Source organism: Mandrillus leucophaeus, unplaced genomic scaffold (assembly GCF_000951045.1).
Source record: "Mandrillus leucophaeus isolate KB7577 unplaced genomic scaffold, Mleu.le_1.0 Scaffold36, whole genome shotgun sequence".
Classification (NCBI taxonomy): domain Eukaryota; kingdom Metazoa; phylum Chordata; class Mammalia; order Primates; family Cercopithecidae; genus Mandrillus; species Mandrillus leucophaeus.
In genome coordinates this window covers 5,723,783-5,750,493 of record NW_012103809.1, presented here as the reverse complement: position 1 = coordinate 5,750,493, position 26,711 = coordinate 5,723,783, and the positions used below count along the sequence as shown (strand labels likewise).

General features: G+C 38.5%; 1 protein-coding gene across 1 annotated transcript in view; it reads right to left on the bottom strand.

Moving 5' to 3' along the window:
- The window catches only part of HIVEP1 (human immunodeficiency virus type I enhancer binding protein 1), a 155,795-nt gene that overhangs the window by 11,582 nt on the left and 117,502 nt on the right, over window positions 1–26,711 (bottom strand). Inside the window, exons 5-7 of the mRNA XM_011989663.1 lie at window positions 23,699–23,832; window positions 22,643–22,818; window positions 17,712–17,813 (exon numbers count right to left, since the gene is read on the bottom strand). Of these exons, the coding sequence (XP_011845053.1) occupies window positions 17,712–17,813; window positions 22,643–22,818; window positions 23,699–23,832 (412 nt within the window). The remainder of the gene's footprint in view (window positions 1–17,711; window positions 17,814–22,642; window positions 22,819–23,698; window positions 23,833–26,711) is intronic.

Genomic DNA, 26,711 nt, shown 5'->3' with positions numbered 1-26,711 from the left:
TTTTTTTTTTTTTTTTTGCATTTTTTATTCTATTGTACATATGCTGACTAAATGGCTCTATTCCAGTTGCAGCCATCCATAGCCTGGATCCTCAGCGCCACTCTGTACAAACCAATACTATTTGATCATAATTAAAACAAGGACTAATTAAGGAGTTGACTTTTTCTCAGACAACGATTTAAAACATGAAAAATGCAGTTAATTTCTTTTAAAGTGTTGAGCCCACAGCTCATAAATGTCAGAGCTGAGATTCAAACCTATGTTAGTCTACACCTAGACATTCCATTCAATCACATTTTAAAAATCTAACCACAGAATCATCAGAAAGGTCAACAATGAATTATAGTCAATAAGCTACCTTATAAATATGCATGAATTCAATCTTTGTAGGTACCGACATGAAAAGCGTCATACGATTATTTGATTACAAGTAACAGAATGTATAAAATGTAGTCCCCAAGGAGAACGTAAATAATTGAACTTTTAAAATTTCAAATATACTGCATTATATAAAAGTTTAAGAATCAGTTATATATTTCAAACTGTTATTAACATATATATTTTTCAAGAAGCATGCTGATTTCTTTTTTAGTATATGCAAATAATATGAATAATTTAAAACAAACACTATATTTTTTGATGTATGTACAAACTACTTGGAGTGTAAAACTATGTGGCTCCATTTTAATCTAATTTTGCCTTGATTATATCAAATTTCAGGTCAGGATTAGCAGGATGGGTGAGAAGACACACAGGGTGGCTTCTCTGCACCCTTCTCCCCTCCTGGGCAAGCCACACGCCTGTAGCTTGGAGAGGATGTAGGAGGGGCTGGGATGGCTTTCCTGGGTTTCGTTCACTGAGATAAGCACAGAATGATGTTTCTGTCTCTGAATACATAGTATCTGAAATCTCTGCTAGAGGAGACCACTGTCAAAGTTTAAAAACTTGCAAATGAATTTTGAATCATTACATATTTGTTAAACAAGACTGATATTCTGGGTAACAGAGAAAAGATAAAATGGGTAGCTTAAGTGAACAGAAGACAATGGTATCCTTTTAAATATCCATGGCACCAAAACAAAGCACAGACAACTCTGCTCTCTGTTTGGATTCATACAAATAAAAGTCCTTTATATACTTCCCTGTCCCCCTTAACCACTGCCCCTGACCCCCAAACAAGACTACTGCTGCCAAATCAAAAGTCGTACTGATAAAAGACCCAGAAAGGAAAAGTGCCTTGCCTGTGAACAGCAAGCTTGTGAGGACAAGAACAAGGACTTGTCATGGACTCAAAACACTTGTCACATACGACTCTGTGATACTGCTCACTTTGCTGCTGCTGCTGCATGTTACTTAATGTAATAACTATGATACTATGTTGAGTAACTGGTTTTTTCGTTGTCTTCTTTTGTTTTTTTGTTTTCGTTTTTTTTTTTTGAGATGTCTCAGAGTCTTGCTCTGTCACCCAGGCTTGAGTGCAGTGGCATAATCTCGGCTCGCTGCAACCTCTGCTTCCCAGGTTCAAGCTATACTCCTGCCTCAGCCTCCCGAGTAGCTGGGATTACAGATACCCATCACCACGCCTGGCTAATTTTGGTATTTTTAGTAGAGATGGGGTTTCACGTGTTGTCCAGGCTGGTCTCGAGCTCGTGACCTCAGGTGATCCACCTGCCTCGGCCTCCCAAAATGCTGGGATTACAGGTGTGAGCCACTGTGCCCGGCCTGATTAACTGTTATATCAGGGATTGGCAAACTATGGTCACCAGCTAAATGTGGCTCTCCACGGGTTCTTGTGAATAAAGTTTTATTGGAACACAGCCAGGCTCATTTGTTTACATACTGTCTATGGCTGCTTTTGTGCAACAATCACAGTTATAGTATTCATGACAGAGAATATGCGGCTTAAATAAAGCCTAAAATATTCACTGTCCAGCCCCTGACATAAAAGTTTGCCAACATCTATGCCACACCACCCTCCATGTTTAAACCTAACTACCACCCTGTGACAGAGTTGATACCACACCCATCGTCCATAAGGAAGTTAAGACGCCTGTACTATAAATGATTAGAATGCATCAAAGCCAGAATTCAAAAACAGGTTTCTAGGAACTTAAGAGCCCTGTCATTATGCCAATAAGATATACTGCTTTTCAGCCTTTCTATTACAATTGTTCCTTTCCTGGTGTGTATAATACGGACTAATACTTCAGGAGCGTAAGCACTGTGGCTTACCCCTTTGCAGCCATCAGAGACTCTAGAACAGACCTCAAGAATCTATATTTGCTTAGCAAATTCATAAGTGGTCCAAAAAGTTCCATTTCATTATGTCCTCCCAGACACATTCCCCTCTCATTATAAACAAATGTTTCCAATACTCAATAAAATTTTATATCAGCACAACATGAATTCCTCTATTTTCTGTGAATTTCAATTCATGAGGGAAAAAGCAGGCATATAATGTAGCAACATTTTTGTCAAAAGTAAAGGTTTTGATAAATTTATGTCAAACAACTTCCCTAAAGATACATCTTAAAAGTTATCACTTGAAGATGAGTCAGGTGAACTGCAACCTGCCCGCCCATTGCTGCCAGAGAGTGACACCTGCTGGAAGAGTCAGAGTCGCAAAAGCAGGAGGGGCTCCCTGAGAGAATGGGCCCCGAGGGTAGCAGCAACCCGGCCCACCCACACTCAGTCGCAACCTTCTTTTGTTGTTGAAGTTTGCCTGTTTTTGTTCTTCACATATGTTTAGAAATATTACTCTGAAAGCCAGATAAACAATGGCAACCTAGGGAAAAATTTTTTTTAAAGAACGTGAATACAATAATGTATATATTTTAAAGATACAAACACATTAAAAACATAATGGGGCAGAGTTTAATGTTTGTTCACTTTAGGAAGCAAAGCAAAAGACTGTGTCGTATGTGTGTCGTTCAAAATAATATTAGCACTGCTTTAAGTATAAATCCTAAAGCCTATTATGGTTTCATATTCTACACATGGAAGTGTTTCTTAAAAAGAGTAATAATGTATTCTATAAAAATCTCGAGGATAATATATTCTACAGGTTTCATTTCGGAAAAAAAGCTTTGCTAGTAATTTTTAAAAATTCACTTAAATTATTTTTAAGAGTAAATGTGATATAGGTTTTAAAACCTGTGATCAAACATCATTCTTTACTGTAAGAACTGAAACTCCAACAAGAATAATGTTTCTCACTGCACTTCATCATATTAAATGGTTCTCCCAGCTGGCAGCTGAGGGTACACATTAACATTCCTTGCATTGAAGTCCAGCATTTGTTGACGAAAACATTCTTCGGATCAAAGGATGAAAAGCAAATTGCTGGCGGCATGATTTTTGACACAAAAGGTGAAAACCAAAATGTAGTCACTAATACTCCAAGAACACAAGAACAAAATTCCTGAGGCTATATCATGTTTTATGGCAAGAAAACAAGGGAATGTGCAGTGGAGCTGAGGGATTAGGCTTCCCATGGGCATTTCTTATCATTGCAGCTCAAGTTGCTAGTTTTAAACTAAATAGAAACTTCTTTTAAATGCCTAATGTCCACATTTTAATGGCTGGCTTACAAAAATGTAAAATTCCTCCTGCTTCATTAAAAGCAACCGTTTCCCAACATCCCCTAATTTATTCCACTGAGAATTAGAACATGAATTCCATCTGCTAAAAGATAAGACAGGTAGCCACACAGCCTGCTGTTGCTAAGGGTGGTAAAGAATTCAGAAGGGGTCTGTGGCCTTTCATCACATCATTTTCACATCACCCTTTAATGAACACTCTTTATCAACCAGGGACCAGGCACAATATGATGGTGAATGATAACCTGGGTATGGTGTGGTTGGCAGAGTAGAAAACAGGTCTAGGATCCTTAAAGGGAAAAGACTGAAGATAATGCCTGGAAAACACTGACATTAATTAGAAGGACATCTGGAGAAAACCTTTAGTGAAAAAGAAAACAATGCACACCTAAGGGAGTAACTCAGCACAAGCACAGCGTAAGATCTGGGCTTTTTCCAGAACGCCATGAGCTGACCAAGATATTACCAAGTGGTAATGATGTTTAAAAAATAAATGCTACACTGGGGTGCTTTGTAGTAACACTGCCTGACTGCCTCTAAGTGTTTAGCACATTTTGTTTAATGAATGAAAGCTCAGAGACATTTCCTGGTGATGATTACATTTATGCTACAGAAAATATCTATTAAATGACTAAGCCCCCAAATGTGTTCTATAAACCTAAAACCACAATCCTTAGGTTTCTGGGTGCCGTTCTGCAAACTCTGGCAGGGGTTGTGACTTTTTAGATTTACCATCAGGTCTCCCAAATTTTGTCCTTTATAAAAAAGGTTTACTCCATTTCCCATGTCAGAGATCATCAAGACTCAACCATACAAGGCATGTTCTTACATATCCTATTAGTATCAATTAAGTACACGTCACTTTCAGAAAAGCATGCCGAGTCTGATATTCCCTCTTCACATGCTGCAGGACCCCACTATGATGTCACCACCACCCTGTTGTTAGGAAACAGGAAGTGTGCCTACCAAAACAGAGAAGACAACTTCCATATTGATCAAGACTTGATGTTTCACAGCACTGGTTCCTGAAAAGACACGTGGCTCCTGATGTGGGCCATCTTTCTTTCAGCACTAAATCTAACAGTCAACTATAATCTGTTAGCATGATGAAACAAATACTTCGACTGTGTTTGTGAGAACCAAAGGAATAAAGGAGTTTCCTGGGTTATTTTGGACTTTCAGTTTTCATATAGCTAGACCAGACATCCCTCGATAACTGCAGGTGTGAAGACATAATGAAAGGTGTCTGAAAAGCCACCAAAATCACTATGTTTGGAATAAAAGAGGCTGCCTTTGATACCTGCTGCGGCACCTTACTGCTGGCAAAACCAGAGGATTTTCCTGAATTTCTACTGTTGACACACAGCGAATGAAATCCCAGTGTGGTTTCTAGCAGTCTATTTGTGTAGCAGGACTAATATTCGAATTATGTTAGATTAAGAAGATGAGAGATGGTATCAAGACCCCATGATACCATAAAAGGAAAAGACAGCAAGTTTATGTGTTAAAAGATCCCACATTACACGATACAGTGTCCTCGCTTATCCTCATCCTCATTTACTGGGCTAAGAAAATGGAGAATACACTGTCAGGCAGGACCCTCGAGAATGGCAGAGGCTCTACATAGCGCCTCACTTCTCAAAAGGAGCTGCTGCCAAGAGCCTGATCCCCAAGAGGGGCAGGTGCCCCCTATGATGAGGGAGGTGGAGATGCGTCGGGGTGTGAAGAGCACACGGGGGAGAACCAGGAACATGAGTTCACTTGACAGTGGCCTCCAGGCCTCCCTAGCTTTGTTTTGCTGGGCTGTCCACTTCAAAACTTGAAACTGTAGTACCAGAAACATTTATTCTCCTTCACCATGTTTTAAGTCAGCCACTTCTTCTACTCCTACTGTATGTCTAATATAGTAATCATTTGCATTTTCCCTTGGAAAATAGTTAGTAAAATGAAACACTTTATAATACATTGCTCTCTTTATAACATCCTTAGAGAGTTGATTGGGGCAAGGTTTTAAAACATATACAGAAGCGTTAAAGCAGGACAAGTCGAGGCCTTATCTTTTACCAGAGGCTATTCTGTGGTGAAAGTTCTATACCACAGTGATCCTGGGCCAGAGCAAAAACTAATTCCAGGGGAAATAATGCTTCCTAGTTTAACAAATTGATAGCGATATTTCCAAATTAGTCATTATACATTTATACACAGACATAAAAAACAGGGTATCACAAGGGAAAATCATTTCAGACTTTCCATCCAAAATGTTAAACTCCATCTGGTGGAGAATGAGAGAGGCTGAAGTCCTGAGTCCTGAGGTACTTCTTCTATAAAACACTCATCTACCCAGAAAAAAGGCTTCTGCTCTGTGAGAATATTAATACTATTGTTGCTGAATGGGATCACCCACTTAAGGAAACATGGTTCTTTCTGTCATTACTGTCTAAATTCCCACTACAAAACAAAACTGCAGCAACAGCAAAAAACAAACAAATGACAAACCTCAACAAGGAAAATTCAAGGGTCACAGATTAAAAGCCCTAGTATCTTTTATCTTGTCTCCAGAACATTTGAGAACATAACCCAAGATAAAAGTCAGATATATGTGGCCCTAAAGGGGCAATGGCTTTAAACAACTTCAGTTCAGACTTTTGTAATCAAAGAAACACTGTTATGTGTCACTGACTATTTAGAAAAATTAAAATACTCAAGAATCCTATCTAAAAAATAATAGTTTTCAAGTGTCAGAACATGAAGAAATGGGTATAAACTGACATGACAGGGGTGTTCATTGTATCCAGGCCCAGTGAGTAGAGTTTAAACCTGCAATGGCAGTTCTCACACTGAAACTCCCCTGCATAGCATCTATTACTTGTCCACCAGCCCGCTTCCCAGCCTTGGGCCCTGTGGAACTCTCTTGTTTTTCTGTCCCATTCACACACTTATACCCTATCCCTTTTCCCCAACCTTTGGGTGTCTTTGGTCGAGCAACTCCTTGGTCTAGAATGCTTGCCCTTCCTTTCCCCCCTCACCAACAGTCTTCCAAATGAAGCGGTGTAGGGATAAATAAATGCCTTCCCTTCCTTCTGGGACCACTTTGGCCATCACTGGTCTTTCCCTGATTCTAGCCTTGGGAAATGAACCTTGCCAAATGTGGGCTCATGCCACATCATAACCATCGGCCAGGAGCTCCTGGACGATAGTAATTGCGCACACACTGAATAGGTGCCGAAGTGATACATAAAAAAAAAAAAAAAAAAATCAATCAAAAAGAGAATAAACTTTTCTCCTCTGGAGCTATTAAAAAACAGAACAGATCTTTATCAACCTGGAAAGATCATTACTGAGGATGAGAACACAGAATAGTGAAAAAACTTGGGTTATCTTCTAGTCATCTGACCCAACAACCAATAAATAACAAATTAACAAACAAATGCCATTATCATGTTAACAATGCCTATACTGACTTTGGCCATATAACATAAACTATTTATAAGTAAAGGTATCAAGTAGCACAGCTACCATTTGATTTTAGTGAAGGTATTTAATGAAAAACGATTATATCTAATTACTATCATTATTATTTTTTTGAGATGGAGTTTAGTTCTTGTTGCCCGGGCTGGAGTGCAATGGCGCGATCTTGGCTCACCACAACCTCCGCCTCCTGGGTTCAAGCGATTCCCCTGCCTCAGCCTCCTGAGTAGCTGGGATTACAGGCATACGCCATCATGCCCAGCTAATTTTTGTATTTTTAGTTGACATTTCTATGTTGGTCATTTCTATGACATTTCTCCATGTTGGTCAGGCTGGTCTTGAACTCCCGACCTCAGGTGATCCACCTGCCTTGGCCTCCCAAAGTGCTGGGATTACAGGTGTGAGCCAATGCGCCCAGTCGACTATATCTAATTCTAAAATTAATAATATTGAATTATTTCCTAGATTATAGAAAGCTGCTGCCAAGAACAGATTATACTCTCCTTTTTAAAAAAAGGTTTACCCCATTTCCCATGTCAGAGATCATCAAGACTCAAACATATGAAGCATGTTCTATTAGCATCACTTAAGTATATGTCACTTTCAGAAAATCATGCTGAGTCTAATATTCCTTCTTCACATGCGCAGGACTACAGATTTTACAGATTTTTTTCCTATTAATTCAATAAACAACTATTTATTACCTACTATTTGCCAGGCACAATCCTAAGGAGCTGAAGATACAGCAGCAAGCAAAACATCATCTTTGCCCTTATATAATTTATTTTCTAGTTGGAATAAATAGATAATGAACACACACACACGTCTCTGGTGGTGGTAAGTGCTACGAGGAAAAAGAAAACAGAATAAAGGGCATAAGTGATGCTAGCAGTAAGAGGGTGAGGTGCCTTTTGTTTCTCTATATATTTATATTTACATATATTTATATTCAGGAAGGCCCCACTAATCAAGGGACATCTGCTAGAGAGCTGAAGGCAGGGTGGCGTAAGTCTCACAGTATCTGGTAGAGGGCATTCTTTTCTGTTTTTTTTTTTTTTAATACTTTAAGTTCTAGGGTACAAGTGCACGACGTGCAGGTTTGTTACATAGGTATACACGTGCCATGTTGGCTTGCTGCACCCATTAACTCATCATTTACATTAGGTATTTCTCCTAATGGTATCCCTCCCCCAGGTCCCCTACCCCATGACAGGCCCTGGGGTGTGATGTTCCCCTTCCTGTGTCCAAGTGTTCTCATTGTTCAATTCCCACCTATGAGTGAGAACATGTGGTGTTTGGTTTTCTGTCCTTGTGACAGTTTGCTCAGAATGATGATTTCTAGCTGCATCCAAGTCCCTGCAAAGGACACGAACTCATCCTTTTTTATCGCTGCATAGTATTCCATGGTATATATGTGCCATATTTTCTTAATCCAGTCTATCATAGAAGGACATTTGGGTTGGTTCCAAGGTTCCGCTATTGTGAATAGTGCTGCAATAAACATACGTGTGCATATGTCTTTATAGTAGCATGATTTATAATCCTTTCGGTATATACCCAGTAATGGGATTGCTGGGTCAAATGGTATTTCTAGTTCTAGATCCTTGAGGAATTGTCACACTGTCTTCCACAATGGTTGAACCAGTTTACACTCTCACCAACAGTGTAAAAGCGTTCCAGTTTCTCCACATTCTCTCCAGCATCTGTTGTTTCCAACTTTTTAATGATCGCCATTGTAACTGGTGTGAGATGGTATTTCACTGTGGTTTTGATTTGCATTTCTCTGATGACCAGTGATGATGAGCATTTTCTCATGTGTCTGTTGGCTGCATAATGTCTTCTTTTGAGAGGTGTCTGTTCATATCCTTTGCCCACTTTTGGACGGGGTGTTTTTTTCTTGTATATTTGGTTAAGTTCTCTGTAGATTCTGAATATTATTAGCCCTTTGTCAGATGAGTAGATTGCAAAAATTTTCTCCCATTCTGTAGGTTGCCTGTTCACTCTGATGGTAGTTTCTTTTGCTGTGCAGAAGCTCTTTAGTTTAATTAGATCCTATTTGTCTATTTTGGCTTCCGTTGCCATTGCTTTCAGTGTTTTAGTCATGAAATCCTTGCCCATGCCTAGGTCCTGAATGGTACTGCCTAGGTTTTCTTCTAGGGTTTTTATGGTTTTAGGTCTAACATTTAAGTCTTTAATCTATCTTGAATTAATTTTTGTATAAGGTGTAAGGAAGGGATCCAATTTCAGCTTTCTACATATGGCTAGCCAGTTTTCCCAGCACTGTTTATTAAATAGGGGATTGTTTCCCCCTTTCTTGTTTTGGTCAGATTTGTCAAAGATCAGATGGTTGTAGATGTGTGGTGTTATTTCTGAGGCCTCCGTTCTGTTCCACTGGTCTATATATCTGTTTTGGTACCAGTACCATGCTGTTTGGTTACTGTAGCCTTGTAGTTTGAAGTCAGGTAGCATGATGCCTCCAGCTTTATTCTTTTGCTTAGGACTGTCTTGGCAATGTGGGCTCTTTTTTTCCAACTCTGTGAAGGAAGTCACTGGTAGCCTGATGGGGAGGGCATTGAATCTATAAATTACCTTGGGCAGTATGGCCATTTTCACGATATTGATTCTTCCTATCCACAAACATGGAATGTTCTTCCATTTGTTTGTGTCCTCTTTTATTTTGTTGAGCAGTGGTTTGTAGTTCTTTTTGAAGAGGTCCTTTGCATCCCTTGTAAGTTGGATTCCTAGGTATTTTAATCTCTTTTTAGCAACTGTGAATGGGAGTTCACTCATGATTTGGCTCTCTGTTTGTCTGTTATTGGTGTATAGGAATGCTTGTAATTTTTGCACATTGATTTTGTATCCTGAGACTTTGCTGAAATTGCTGATCAGCTTAAGGAGACTTTGGCCTGAGACGATGGGGTTTTCTAAATATACAATCATGTCATCTGCAAACAGGGACAATTTGACTTCTTCTTTTCCTAATTGAATACCCTTTATTTCTTTCTCTTGCCTGATTGCCCTGGCCAGAACTTCCAACACTATGTTGAATAGGAGTGGTGACAGAGGGCATCCCTATCTTGTGCCAGTTTTCAAAGGGACTGCTTTCAGCTTTTCCAATCAGTATGATATTGGCTGTGGGTTTGTCATAAATAGCTCTTATTATTTTGAGATACGTTCCATCAATACCTAGTTTATTGAGAATTTTTAGCATGAAGGGCTGTTAAATTTTGCTGAAAGCCTTTTCTCCATGTATTGAGATAATCATGTGGTTTTTGTCATTGGGTCTGTTTATGTGATGGATTGTTTATTGACTTGTGTATGTTGAACCAGCCTTGCATCCTAGGGATGAAGCCAACTTGATCGTAGTGGATAAGCTTTTTGATGTGCTGCTGGATTTGGTTTGCCACTATTTTATTGAGGAATTTCACTTTGATGTTCATCAGGGATATTGGTGTAAAATTCTCTTTTTTTGTTATGTCTCTGCCAAGCTTTGATATCAGGATGATACCGGCCTCATAAAATGAGTTAGGGAGGATTCCTTCTTTTCCCATTGATTGGAATAGTTTCAGAAGGAGTGTACCAGCTCCTCTTTATACCTCTGGTAGAATTCGGCTATAAATCCGTCTAGTCCTGAACTTTTTTTGGTTGGTAGCCTATTAATTATTGCCTCAATTTCAGAGACTGTTACTGGTCTATTCAGAGATTCAACTTCTTCCTGGTTTAGTCTTGGGAGGGTGTATGTGTCCAGGAATTTATCCATTTCTTCTAGATTCTCTAGTTTATTTGCATAGAGGTGTTCATAGTATTCTCTGATGATAGTTTGTATTCTGTGGGATCAGTGGTGATACCCTCTTTATAATTTTTTATTGCATCCATTTGATTCTTCTCTCTTTTCTTATTAGTCTTGCTAGCAGTCTATCAATTTTGTTGATCTTTTCAAAACACCAGCTCCTGGATTCATTGATTTTTTTCAAGGGTTTTTTTGTGTCTCTCTCTCCTTCAGTTCTGCTCTGATCTTAGTTATTTCCTGCCTTCTGCTAGCTTTTGAATTTGTTTGCTCTTGCTTCTCTAGTTCTTCTAATTTTGATGTTAGGGTGTCAATTTTAGATCTTTCCCGCTTTCTCTTGTGGGAATTTAGTGCTATCAATTTCCCTCTACACACTGCTTTGAGTGTGTCCCAGAGATTGTGGTATGTTGTGTCTTTGTCCTCACTGGTTTCAAAGAACATCTTTATTTCTGCCTTCATTTCATTATGTACCCAGTAGTCATTCAGGAGCACATGTAGTTGTTCAGTTTCCATGTAGTTGTTCAGTTTTGAGTGAGTTTTTAAATCCTGAGTTCTAATTTGATTGCACTGTGGTCTGAGAGATAGTTTGTTGTGATTTCTGTTCTTTTACATTTGCTGAGGAGTGCTTTACTTCCAACTACATGGTCAGTTTTAGAATAAGGGTGATGTGGTGCTGGGAAGAATGTATATTCTGTTGATTTGGGGTGGAGAGTTCTGTGGATGTCTATTAGGTCTGCTTGGTGCAGAGCTGAGTTCAAGTCTTGGATATCCTTGTTAACTTTATGTCTCTTCGATCTAATATTGACAGTAGGGTATTAACATCTCCCATTATTATTGTGTGGGAGTCTTAAGTTTCTTTGTAGGTCTCTAAGGACTTGCTTTATGAATCTGGGTGCTCCTATATTGGGTGCATTTAGGATAGTTAGCTCTTCTTGTTGAATTGATCCCTTTACCATTATGTAATGGCCTTCTTTGTCTCTTCTGATCTTTGTTGGTTTAAAGTCTGTTTTATCAGAGACTAGGATTGCAACCCCTGCTTTTTTTTTTTGCTTTCCATTTGCTTGGTAGATCTTCCTCCATCCCTTTATTTTGACTCTATGTGTATCTCTGCATGTGAGATGGGTCTCCTGAATACAGCACACTGATGGGTCTTGACTCTTTATCCAATTTGCTCGTCTGTGTCTTTTAATTGAGGCATTTAGCCCATTTACATTTAAGGTTAATATTGTTATGTGTCAATCTGATCCTGTCATTAAGATGTTAGCTAGTTATTTTGCCCATTAGTTGATGCAGTTTCTTCCTAGCATTGATGCTCTTTACAATTTGGCAAGTTTTTGCAGTAGCTGGTACTAGTTGTTCATTTCCATGTTTAGTGCTTCCTTCAGGAACTCTTGTAAGGCAGGTCTGGTGGTGACAAAATCTCTCAGCATTTGCTTGTCTATAAAGGATTTTTTTTCCCCTTCACTTATGAGTCTTAGTTTGGCTGGATATGAAATTCTGGGTTGAAAATTCTTTTCTTTAAGAATGTTGAGTATTGGCCCCCACTCTCTTCTGGCTTGTAGAGTTTCTGCCAAGAGATCTGCTGTTAGTCTGATGGGCTTCCCTTTGTGGGTAACCCCACCTTTCTCTCTGGCTGCCCTAAAAATTTTTCCTTTCATTTCAACCTTGCTGAATCTGCCAATTATGTGTCTTGCGGTTGCTCTTCTCGAGGAGTTTCTTTATGGTGTTCTCTGTATTTCCTGAATTTGAATGTTGGCCTGCCTTGCTAGGTTGGGGAAGTTCTCCTGGATAATATCCTTAAGGGTGTTTTCCAACTTGGTTCCATTCTCCCTGTCACTTTCAGGTACACCAATCAAACGTAGATTTGTTTTATTCACATAGTCACATATTTCTTGGAGGCTTTGTTTGTTTCTTTTTACTTTTTTCTCTAACCTTGTCTTCTAGCTTTATGTCATTAATTTGATCTTCATTCACTGATACCCTTTCTTCCACTTGATCGAGTCAGCTATTGAAGCTTGTGCATGCGTCACGTAGTTCTCGTCCTGTGGTTTTCAGCTTCATCAGGTCATTTAAGGTCTTCTCTACACTGTTTATTTTAGTTAACCATTTGTCTAATCTTTTTTCATGGATTTTAGCTTCCTTGCAATGGGTTCAAACATCTTCCTTTAGCTCAGAAAAGTTTGTTATTACCAACCTTCTGAAGCCTACTTCTGTCAGCTCATCAAAGTCATTCTCCATCCAGCTTTGTTCTGTTGCTGGTGAGGAGCTGCAGTCCTTTGGAGGAGAAGATGCTCTCTGGTTTTTAGAATTTTCAGCTTTTCTGGTCTAGTTTCTCCCCATCTTTGTGGTTTTATCTACCTTTGGTCTTTGATGTTGGTGACCTACAGATGGGGTTTTGGTGTGGATGTCCTTTTTGTTGATGTTGATGCTAATCCTTTCTGTTTGTTAGTTTTCTGTCTAAAAATCAGGTCCCTCAGCTGCATGTCTGTTGGAGTTTGCTGGAGGTCCACTCCAGGCCCTGTTTGCCTGGGTATCACCAGCGGAAGCTGCAGAACAGCAAATATTGCAGAAAGGCAAATATTGGTGCCTGATCCTTCCTCTGGAAGCTTCGTCCCTGAGGGGCACCCACCTGTATGAGGTGTCAGTCAGCCCCTACTGGGAGATGTCTCCCAGTTAGGCTACACAGGGATCAGGTACCCACTTGAGGAGGCAGTCTGTCCATTCTCTGAGCTCAAACACCGTGTTTGGAGAACCACTGCTCTCTTCAGAGCTGTCAGACAGGGACATTTAAGTCTGCAGAAGTTTCTGCTGTCTTTTGCTCAGCTATGTCCTGCCCCCAGAGGTGGAAACTACAGAGGCAGCCTGCCTTGCTGAGCTGTGTTGGGCTCTGCCCAGTGTGAGCTTTCCCTGCCTCTCTGTCTACCTACTCAAGCCTTAGCAATGGCGGATGCCCCTCCCCCTGCCAGGCTGCTGCCTCACAGGTGGATCTCAGACTGCTGCGCTAGCAGTGAGCAAGGCTCCGTGGGCATGGAATCCGCTGAGCCAGATGCAGGATATAATCTTCTGGTGTGCCATTTGCTAAGACCGTTGGAAAAGTGCAGTATTTGGATGGGAGTGTCCCGTCTTTCCAGGTACTGTCTGTCACAGCTTCCCTTGGCTAGGAAAAGGAAATCCCCCAACCCCTTGCGATTCCTGGGTGAGGCGATGCTCAGTTCTGCTTTGGCTCGCCCTCCGTAGGCTGCACCCACTGTCCAACCAGTCCCAATGAGATGAACCAGGTACCTCAGTTGGAAATGCAGAAATCATCCATCATCTGCGTCGATCACGCTGGGAACTGCAGACTGGAGCTGTTCCTATTCGGCCATCTTGGAACAGAATCCTCCTAGAGGGCATTTTTAACAGAAGAAAGGAGTGCAAAGTCCCTGAGACAGGGTCCTGCTGTGGGTGTTCAACAAAGAGGCAGGAGACCCGTGTGGTTGCAGCTGAGCACGCGAGGGAGGAAGGAGGGGGAGTTGAGCCTCAGGGAGATGGAAAGGAAGAAGACAGAGCTCCTGGTGGGTGCCTGACCAGTGCTCCAAATGAGCCAGGAAACCCCTGGGGCTTTTTAACAAAGGAATAACACAATTGTTATAAGGTCACTTTGGCTGCTCGGTGGAAGACAGTCTGTAAAGGAGCAGGGCAGAACCACAGAGACCAATCAGGAGCTAATCCAGAAGCAATGTAGTAGAGAGGATGTGGCTGGGGTGGGGTGGTGGAGGTGATTAAAAGTGGATGGATTCTGAAGATATTTTGAAGTATAGAGCCAAAAGGTTTTACTGGTAGATTAGAGGCAACCTGTGAGAAAGATGGGCATCAAGGATGACCTCAAGATTTTTGGCCAAGCAGCTGGAAGGATGGCGGAAGACTACAGGGGAAGTGTGCTTAGAGGTAAGGGGTAAACCAGGGATCTGGGACACATCAGACCTGAGATACTGATTAGACACCCCAGCAGAGACAGGTGGGGTAAGTCAGAAGGATACCCACGTCTGGAATGAACTGGGGCATTATCAGCACAGAGATGGTATCTGAAGTCAGGAGACCGGACGAGACTATCTACAAAGTGAGCGGACGAGACTATCTACAAAGTGAGCACAGACAGAAAGAGAAGAAATCAAAGGCCACAGCCCTGGGGCCTATGTGAGAGGCTGGGGAGGTGAGGAGGAGGCAGCACAGAAGACTGAAAAGGAACAGCTGGTACCACTCTGGGCTAGTGGAAGGCTAGAAACTGCACCCTCCAGACACAGCATCATGCTGCAGGCTTCTGGCTTGCCCCCTCAAACAGGGACATGGCCAGAATTGCTAAGCAAAATCGCATCTCCAGCTATCATCAGTTTAATGGAGTAAAAGTTTGTTTTAAAGAATAATGAGACCCAATCTTAGTATAGTAATCAATAAACCAGAAAGACAACAAACAAATCCATCAAATTGGCCAAAAATTTAAATTCTAACAATATTAGGTATAGTTAAAGAGGTAAGGAAATGGAAAGTCTCTTCTGGAGAACAATGTAAAATTATAAAGCACAACATCTAGGTATCTGCATACAAAGTGGTACTGTTTATGCAAATTTAAAATACAAACATAAAATCACATACTATTCATAGATATATACATGTACATAAAACGAACTGAAAGGAAAACCCCCAGTGCAGCAAGAGTTCCTCTGAGAGGGAGAGGAGAGTGGCGAGGAGTGGGGAGTAAGGGAAGCTGCCCCTCAGCAGCAATAACTGGTTTTTAAAAACTACATTGAATTTGTGAAAAGAACTTGAAACAAATATGAGAAAATATTTATAATCAACTCTGCTGTGAATACATGAGTACACACAATAAAATACTTTGTATTTTTTTGTATTAAAAAAATCTCCAAATATGTTTTAAAAGCACAATAAAACAAGATCATCTGTTTAAAACAACAACTGTTTACTCTAATTATACCTACGCTGCAAGCCTGTAATAAAGCAAAAGGAGAGGAATAAATTCTGCTGGTGTAGCAACGCAGAATGTTAGGTCTCTAGCACAGCATGACACAGCACTTGGCAAAACTCCACCTCTATGTTCTGCTTCACTATTATTTGACAAACACTGTAAAAACAACTTTGAGCACATTACCCACAAATACGGTCGTTTAAAAAAAAAGTAAACTGAAAGGAAAAAGGTAAAACTACATTGTTTATCAGAAGTTCTAATCTAAATAGGGAATTAGGACATCAACGTTGAGCAATAATCTAAGACCAGGTTCAAATGCTTTTGGAATTAGATGAAAATACAACAATGAATAAATACATAGGTAGGTCAATCAATCAGTCAGCAAATGTAAACAATCCATGATAATTAATAGAAACTATAACTAATTCTCTTAAATATGCAAATTTAAGATATAAGTACTACCTCCCCTTAACAATTTAGATAATTCTATAGACACATTAATTTTTATAAGATTCATCTTCTTGAAGAAGGTATACATGAGTATATACTATAATGATACTTTTATCTTGTCCCTTTTCTAGTCAGTGGGTAATAAGTATACTTGCTGAAACTCTTACACATTTTTCCTAACTTTTTACAACTGAATTGCTCTGTACCACTGAAAATGTGAGTAATTTCTCTTGTATATTTAGAAGTAAATCCAGGCTGATTCATTTCGTGTGTTACAGGGATTAAATGCTTTTGAATTTTTACCTATATATTCAATGATGTCCTCATCACTTTCTCTTTGGAAATTTTCTCTAGATCAAACTAATACTTGTTAAGAAAAATATAGCAAGCAGGTAAATGTTTAATTCAGGGCATTTTAAAAAGCAGAATACTTTTTCAATTTTTTTTTTCCTTTTGTCGATAAATCCTTGGGTTAAAAACAAGTTTCACAAAAAGATATTTCGATTCTCTCATGAGTTAGAACAGATGAACAGGTTTATTCTTCCCCAAAATTCGTCAGAGATAAATACTTAAGTTTGTTAACAATGTTTTTGAAAAAACAGCCATTTAACTTTTTCGGAATAATAAACACTTTGGAGAAGTAAACAAACGTTTTATTCCACAAATATGGAGCTGCCGCGCAGCGCAAGGCACTGCGCTAAGTGCTGTGGGTGAGCACATGTTACGCACTCACTGGCTCTGCTCATGACATGCTGAATCATTGTGGTGGGAGCTCAGGTGAGAGCGTGAATAATTTCAGAACAAGGTAGAGGGGGATTAAATGCTTTCAGGGAGGAAATTGTAAAATACTAGAGGAGTCCAGAGAAGGGAAGAATTGTTTCCTGAAAGAGGTATGGAAAAGGAAAATCAGAAAAGGCTTCATGACAGCAGTGGACTTGGCTGGATCTTGAAGGAAAGTGAGATTTTGATCAGGGCACTGGGAGCCACGTTTGTGTGCGTAGTGAGGGCTGGGATTTTAAGTGAGGAGGGTAAAGATGAAGAGTGATCAATGTCAAGTAGGCAGGAAATTCAAGCATGAGGGTAGGTAAAAGAAAGAAATGAGAAGGACAGAGGAGTAGGTAAGCAGCAGATTACAAAGGATTTTGATCAAGGTCAAGTGTTCACATTTTATTTTCTAGACAAATGGGAACCGATGAGAAACTCTGAGCAGAGGAGAGGTATGATCAGACACATGCTTCAGAAAGATGAACATCATGGGGGATAGGTGAATAGGAAGGAGGACAATCTAGACATGGAAAAACTAATTAGGAGTCCACTGCATATAAATAAGAGGTGATGAAAACAGGAATTAGGCAGTGTCAGTGGGAATGGAAAGGGTATGGAAGCAAAAAAAAAATTGTACATTATAAATAGCATTTATGAAAGATATGGTATAAAGCCTTACCTGATTCTTCTGTATCCTGTTCATCTATTAAACCTACTGAGACGCCTAAATCCACACATTTCTTGCTATGTGCCTTGGACTTCATGTGTTTTGTCAGATTTCCTTAAGGGAAAAGAATGTTTACTAAGCTTACATAGTATGATTTTGCTATTGCATTTGTAAACACTGGCAAATTTCATTCCTATTCAAGCCAAAGTACAGATTGTGGTCATACAATTCCAACGACTAAAATGTGAACAAAAGAAAATTTGGTATCTATATGTTGTAATACCTTGTTATTTATCAGTTTATATTTTCTTTTTAAAATCTGCCTCCTCTACTTTGATAACATTTCCTTTACCTTATGTTTTCTACTCTCCAGTCCTTATCTCTTTCTGGGACATTTTATACAAACTTAAAGTCTCTTTCAGACTACACTGTGATCTGTAGTTCTTGGAGTGTGAATTCTCCACTTGTTATGTCTGCTGGCGTTTTCTCATTTGTTTCTTTGCATGCTTTTTACTTTTGGGTTTATCCTCAGCAAGATTGTTTTCCATGGAATCCTAAGTACTCTGGGTTGCAGAAACATCTCTAGAAAGCAGTTTTCCAATTGCTTCTGCCTGGAACCTTAACAGTTTCATTGGTTTCAGACAAGGGACTCTGGACCAGTTTTTTCATTTGTTTTTGCATGGTATAGATACAGGGTTTTACTTTTAAGTGGATGGGGTTTTTCCCACATGGCCCAAAGTCACTGGACAGGAGGACTAGGCTTATTTCAGGAACCTCAGATGCTATCTCAGGACAGGCATGCCTGTAGACATATATCTGGCCTCGATTCCCATAAGGCCTTCTAATTATTTTTGTTAGTATCTGTTCATCATGTTAGCTTTGAGTTTCTTATTTCTGGCACCTTGGAATTCACCTTTCAATGTTTCAAGCTTGACTATCTATGAAAAACTATTTTGGGTCATTGTAATTTTATAAACAGTATTTCTGGAGTAAGAAAAAGCATTTCCTGTATTCATTTCACTTCACATATAGAGGATAAGTCTCAAAATAGTACCAGTAAAGGAGTGTTTTCCTCTGGCAGCTGTTGTATCGACCTCTTTAAGTATGACCATGCTAACTGAGAACCACTAGCCACACCTGCCTCAAGTGATCATTGAACCCAGCAGGGACAGCTCAGATTCTTCTCAGGATAACAAGCATCTCCAGTGGATAATGCCACACACAAAAACATTGCCAACAAGGGCAAGTCATCTTTTTTGAGAAACATACACAACTCTAAATGTTGAATTTAGTGGCCAAGGGCAAAGTAGTATTTGAGAATAAGTCTTTAGAAGAGCTCAAAATGTCTGAAACATTGGTCCAAATTTCAGGCTTGCAGTAGCTGAAGCACATGGAAAATAGCCATATTTATTCAATTTCTTGATGAATGCACTAAGCCTGTGAAACTGGTCATCCCTGTAAAGCTGATTTTTGCACTACATAGTACATTCTTGTCTGGGCCAACCGCGCAGGAACCCAGAGTTTGGTACTTAAGGAGGTCAGGCTTAAGAGGCTGCCAACACCAGATGATGACTAAGGTCCATCAAACCCTGACTTCTGTGATTCTGGAGATAACACCTAGATTAACACTTGGCTATCTCTGATATTTATGTTAAATATACTGAAAAAAATACAGAGCAAATATGGCAAAATCTTAGCAATTATTAAAAGATTATGGGCACAATGGTGTTCATTATACAGATCTCTACTTTTATTTGAGAGCTTTAAAGTTTTCACATTAAGAAATTATAAAAATGGTTTAGACATCTTACTATGGTTGAAATTTCCACTTGTAAGTCAAAATGTTTTGTGTGTTAATACTAATAATATTACAAACCAAATTATAAGGTCCACTAATAGTCCTCTTTTTTTATTTTATTTTATTTTTTATTTTTTGTTGAGATGGGAGTCTTGCTCTGTCGCCCAGGCTGGAGTATAGTGGCAAGATCTTGGCTCACTGCAACCTCCACCTCCCGGGTTCAAGCAATTCTCCTGCCTCAGCCTCCTGGGTAGCTGGGATTACAGGCACCTGCCACTGTGCCAGGCTAATTTTTTGTATTTTAGTAAAGATGGGGTTTCATCATGTTGCCCAGGGTGGTCTCAAACTCCTGACCTCAGGCAATCTGCCTGCCTTGGCCTCCCAAAGTGCTAGAATTACAGGTGTGAGCCACCACACCTGGCCCTCTTCAAAATGTTTTTGCTCCCTAGATAGACAGCCATTGCAGGTTATTTACTTTTTAAGAAGCTAATGTATAATTACAACTAGACAAATTTGGAAATACAAGTTTTTAGTAACCATATTTTCTCATAACTTTAGCTATTACTTATTATGAATCAACTTCCTAAATAATGTAAAATAAACAAAAATCTGCGTTTCAATATACAAAATATTTAAAGTGTGCTTGAAATGCAAATTATCTCCTAGCAATTTTATAAATCTTGTGTGTTAATAAATAATTTTTCTGATAGATTTAATAAACATTTATCTGAATCCTCTGGAAAGCATGAGAGGTTTTGTCTCTGGATTCCTATAGCTACACACAGTCTAGCTTTCTGTGATATAAATGAGACTAAATCTTGAAGAGATACAAGCTCTCTATGTATTTTCTGCTGACTGACCTTTAAAGCAGAATCATGAAAACAAATCAATTAAAATTACTTTGAAAATGTACTCAGAAAATAAACTCAGAAGGCAAAAAATGAATTATGGATTTGTAAGCATTACCATCAGAAGCATCAAGTTTTAGCTCTACAGATTATTTGTCTGATAGCGTTTTGCTGTCTTTGCATACGTATTTATACAGCATGCCATCACATCACTATTTCCTTCTGTTAGTAACCAGACACGTTCAATAATAAGTGGAGGATATAAAGTAAATCAGAGAAGGTGAAAATCTGGGGCCTAACTGAAAAAAAGGCCTACTATTATTTAACAACCTTTAAAAGGTGCTGTGGAATCTGTTTTACATAGATTCATAAAAAGTAGTCTTCAAAAAGGAAGCTGACCATAAAAAATGAGAAGTGTCATGCCAAGAATAAGGAAATCCTGAATTTCTAATATTTTTTCACCAGTCTCCTCAGCAAGGATAGCCTCCTTCAAATACATATTTATCATATAATTCCACATGACATCTTACAAAACAAAAAATTTAATGCAAATTCAGATATACAGCATATTAGAGATATGTAAGACACGAAAAGTGCTAACAGGCAATGCTCACTCTTCAAGGGTCGTTATGAACTGTCCACCATTTAGTTAACATTTATCTAAAATCTTTGAGTTATTTCACTAAGATTAACACTCTGTGACTCATCATATTTTTCCTTGCCAAGAAATCTCTGTAGTTTCATTTGGTTTACCACATCTAGGTTGTCCTTCCTTTTTTGCCCTTATTTCATCAATATTTTTTAAATACCCTGATTCCTTTTCTTCTTTCTATTGAGAAATACCCATTTCCCATTGTATGTTGCTCTTCTTGTATTTGATAACAACCTCTTGTACATGATAATCTTTTATTAGTATTATTAGCTTTCTAAATATGCTTCTTGTCTTAAAGGAAGTTAATAGATGTTTCTTAATCATAGGATCAAAACCGGTGAAAAAGCAATAAATTCAGTTAAAAGACCAAAGTACTTTACCCTCTCAGAGTCCTCCCTCAGGACCAGGAAGGAAAATCATCTTTAAACTCAACCTCCAACTTCAGAGGGAGGTTCTACATCACAACTAAAGAACTGCATCCTGAGTATCCCTCCCAGCCTCTCTCATTGCTTGAAACTTTTCTGAAATATTCAAAGCCATCTGAAGAATATTTTGTTTGTCCCTCATTCTTGTTTCAGACACCATTGGCACTAAAAGAGCACTACTTTGAAGCATGTAGTTGTTACAAGTTATAACTCTCTTTAAATGCCCATAAACACTAGCCAAAAAATGTAATAAATTTTGCTAAGGAGTTGATCAATCTTTAAAACAAAAACTGCAAAGACAATCAACATACGAAAACAGTAAATGTTAACTCCAAGGACAAAAGTTGCTTCTATTTTAAAAAATCAATTAAATTTTTTTTCTTTTTTTACAGATACTGTTTTCTCAGACATGTTTTCACAATTACCTTGCTTTCTTAAGATCCTTGGTTTTTTTAGAGAGTGGCATAAAAATCACAATCTCAAGTAACAAATTGTTCCTGAAAAAGGAGCCTAATGGGAGAAGCAAACATTTAAAGTAGTATATCTATTACATGTATCAAGAAACTTGTACAGGGTAAAATTAACTATAAGTAAGGCTTATAAATAAAAACATATTTAAAAAACCAGAAAGGGTCCTAAATATAATTTTAATGATTAGTTCTGAGACTTCTTTATAAACATTAATAGAAACTATAGAAATGTTTGAAGCTAAAATTTAACAGTATTAGTGTAAAAAAAAGCATCATGAAAAAAATGGCTATGTATGCCTAAAATTAGACAATAAAACAGAAGTGTAATTATTATAGAAGTTTACTATAGTTATTATTTTAAATCTTTCTTCAATCTTTTAACACCCAGTGAATTTATTTGTGATCATGAAAATTTCTTTTTCTTCTTCAGCCCCAAATTAAATATTTTTGAAAAGGTATATTAATCATGTTGTACAACTGCAATTTAAGGAGTTAACTTTTTTAAAAAGGGCAGTTGCTCTTTTAAAAATATTATATTTATTATATATTTATTCTAAAAGTGTACAATTAAAAATTTTCCAATGGTTCTAAAATTATATAAAGCAATAAGACTACAACATTGACAAAATGTAATTTACATTAGTCTATTTAAGCTACTATTTCGTTGGTCAAAGAAAACGCATAGTTGGGTTTTAGCTCTAGCACCTAAATACACACAAAAAGGACCTTGAAGCAATGTGCATCTCATACCTTTAGTCTTAAAGGAGAAGTTACAGTAAGTGCAGTGGTAGGGGCGGACATCTGTATGGGTTCGTATGTGTTTCTTTAACATGCTAGGTTTCTTACAACGTATTCCACATTCTTCACAAATGTATTTTCCTCTTCCCCTGCCTCGGACATATACATACTCTTCATTTGACTTATATCTAATTTAAAGGAAAAAAAATGAATAGGGAGATTGGACACTATGTCTTTAAGAAAATAATGATGATTAAAATTCAAACCAAAAATAAAACAAGGCACAACTTTTATACTCAACCAATAACAATTTTATGCATGTGTAAGTAACAGAATATTCCAACTTTTTACATCAATACTTAATACAGCTAATTCCAATCAAACAAACTTTTGCAATATTATACTTTGTTTTGTTTTGTTTTTAGAGACAGTCTTGCTCCGATGCCCAGGCTGGAGCACAGTGGTGCAATCGTAGCTCACTGAAACCTCAACCTCCCGGGCACACATGATCCTCCCGCCTCAGCCTCCTGAACAGCTGGGACTACAGGCGCACACCACTGCACTCTACTACTGTATGTAATTTTAAAATACTTTCCTGTTTCTAAGTCATTGGTTAAATTTTTTTCTTCATTGCTAGATTCAATCACAATAATTTTTAAGTACTGAAATATTTTGGAGCTTTACTATAACTATAATTGGCTTTTATGATGTTTTTGCTCACAACGAAATACACAAAGATACCAAATGGGCAATGAATTCATCTGAGAGCAGATTCTCTAGGTCATTCCTTATTGTAAATCAATGTGAAAACCAAGGTTCACTCTAATAATTTAGTTTTCAGCTGCCTTCAAGGTTGTATAGTACTTCCCAAATAGTCATCATTTCTCCATCAAAATAAAATTATTTAACATAATGCTAACATATTTTGCTATGGAGATTCTGTTAATATGCTAAGAAACCTTGCAACATTGATATTAAATTGGCGCTAAGTCTTCATTCACATGAAAGCAAATGTACATTTAAAAAGTAAGTTTAAATGTACATTTAAGAAGTAAAATTTGTACTTGCCCTCCATCAAATATTTTAATTCTTCTTGGTTCACTTTTGATTAAGGAATTTTCTTTATCTTGCTCACTGTTAATTTCAGAGGCATCTTTATTGCTGAATTCAACTATTGTGGACTTTTGATTACCTAATGCTCTCTGAAAGGAAAAAAGAGAGAAACTAATTTAATAAAACTGAAAACACAAACATGCTAATCTTTCACCGGAAATTAAAACACGGCAGAGTACAGAGCATATGGTCAACGAAATGCATTTCAAAGTAGTAATAGGTTCAAAGGGCATTTGCTTTATCTCCTCCCTTATGAATCTGTCTCAATCTCAGCAAAATGATAAATCTTATGTTACTTTAAAATTCCACCACAGGTCACTGACACCCCCAACTAAAGGCTTTACAACCTCCTACTCCATGGTATCTCATAAGTTTACCAGAAACTTTTTTTAGTAGACTAAATATTTTTTCTTCCATTTAACCAACCACTCATACTACCGTTTAAATACATTTCTTAAAAGAGTTTACTTTTGGAGATGGAAAAGAGCTAGTTACCCCTTTTGGTAAAATAATGCCTCATACCCCTTAAAAACATCACTAAGTCTCCTTCAGCTTCAGTGCAGTATAAAGTAAAGCAGAAGCCCCATTTCCCATTATTTTACTTTTTCTTCCTCCACTATTTTAAATCATAAATCTTTTTTGAGATGGGGTCTCATTATCGCCCAGGCTTGAGTGCAGTAGTACAACCATAGCTCACTGCAGCCTCAAACTCCTGGGCTCAAGAGGTCCTCCCACCTCAGCCTCCTGAGTAGCTAGGACCACAGGCATGAGCCACTACACCTGACTACTTTTAAAATTTTGTAGAAATGGGGGTCTTGCTCTGTTGCACAGACCAGTTTTATACTCCTGACCTCAAGTGATCCTCCCGCCTCAGCCACCCAAAGTGCTGGGATTATAGGCATGAGTCACCATGCCCAGCTAAAACCGTAATTATTTCTATCTTCTCAAAAGTTTACTCAACACTGTTAAATGTGACATCCAGGTCTAGTCAAAAAGTTAGGTTTTGGCTTGGTAACAATTAAGTCTTTGGAAAAAAAGGTAATGAACATCAAAATCAAAATGATAAAAAAATGTGTGGTTTTCCTATAGGAACAATATAATAATACCACCTTGTGATTTTATGTAAGATTTTATGCTACCACCCCTTTGACAGTACGTTATCTCACTTATGGTGCCATTCTATTTTCTCGGGTCCCTGTGAGGCAGGCAGCACAGGTGGACTATACATACCAGTGAGGAACGGCACTCTCAGGGTGAAGTTCCTTGTCCCAGGGCGAGTGTTAAGCAAACACTCAAACTCTAATCATCTGGCTGAATCCAATGCAACGCACAACTTTTCCTACCGAGGGCTTCTTTTATGAAAACCTCTTTAAAGAAATTATATGGTCAAGCAGACAGTTGTGGTGCTGAAATGACTTAATAATACTAAGAGAATAAGAGTCTATTCAATATGGAGAGGGGTCTGTGTGGCCTCAGAATAGTACCTTGGGAGGCCCATCCTTACACAGGCAGGAGTAAAGAAAAGTTGCTGCTCCACATTCCTCAAAAAGGCAGTGGGAAGAGCTACTGATGCAACCTTCCCTTCTCTTTTCCTGGCAAAGAGATTGGCTTCCGCATAATTTGGAATATATGCACACACCTTCCTTTGACTTTATCCCTTCAACAGTAATCCTCTTTATTTTCAATATCAAATTCCCCTTTATCTTTTGCTCACTTTCGTACTATTAAATCTGGCTTCTACTTGCCAAAGTTATCAATGAGCTAAATGCCAAAATCTTAGTCTTTACATGCTTTAGCACTCTATGGATTATATGTTGAAGATGCCATGTTTCACTTAGACATCCTTTTACTTCATAGCATCTATCTGTTCTTTCCCATTGTGAATCATAAATGCATTAACATTTGGGTTGTAGATAAAAGTCCAGTAATCCATCCTCCATAGCCACTTGCTCATAGACTCAACTCTCCAGTGATCTGCACAGTCCAGATATACCCATTTGCCTTCAACTTTATTTGACCTAACAACTCTCCTTGAATATCTTCTTCCATGTTTTGTGTGATGCCACTTTCTGCTCATTCTTCTCCTTCCTCTATGATCAATCTCTTTCAGTTTCCACACCGGAGTGTGGACTTTCTTCATCCATTCAACTTTTTAAATAGTAATGATCCCCAGGATCCAGTCTAGGCTCTCTCCTCTTCTTTATATCCTGAGCAATCTCAGTAATCACAACTATGCGCTAAAGAATCTCTACTCTACACACTTCCATCCAGAGCTCTCTCCTAAGCTCCAAATCTAGATATGCATTTCCAGACATTTCTTCTGAGGCATTTGATACTCAAGGAGAGCCACTTCTCACAAGCACTTCAGGAACATACATGGAGATTTGTTTAAATTCTAACGATTAGGTCTTATCTTCCAGGATTTAGTAGATTTAGAGCTTGAGAACTTAAATTCCACAGGTGATTTGGATGCACTTTCCTTCACTGAGAAAGTATCATTGGTTCTCCACCACCATACACATGCTTTGGTTTTTACCTATGTTTCCAACTTTACAGCACTTTTTAACCAGACCAGACTCTTCAGAGTTCTTTAAATGAACCAAGTTTATTCTCATTTCCATGTCATTTCGTGTATTATTAATTTTTTTTATTCTTGCTGGGTGCGGTGGCTCACACCTGTAATCCCAGTACTTTGAGAGGCCGAGGTGGGTGAATCACCTGAGGTCAGGAGTTGGAGACCAGCCTGGCCAATATGGCGAAACATGTCTCTACCAAAAATATAAAAAGTTAGCAAGGCATGGTGGTGGGCCCCTGTAATCCCAGCTACTTGGGAGGCTGAGACAAGATGATTACTTGAACCCTGGAGGTGGAGTATGCAACGAGCCAAGATCGCACCATTGCACTCCAGCCTGGGTGACAGAGTGAGATTCTGTCTTAAAAAAAAAAAAAAAATTATTCTTTTTGCCTG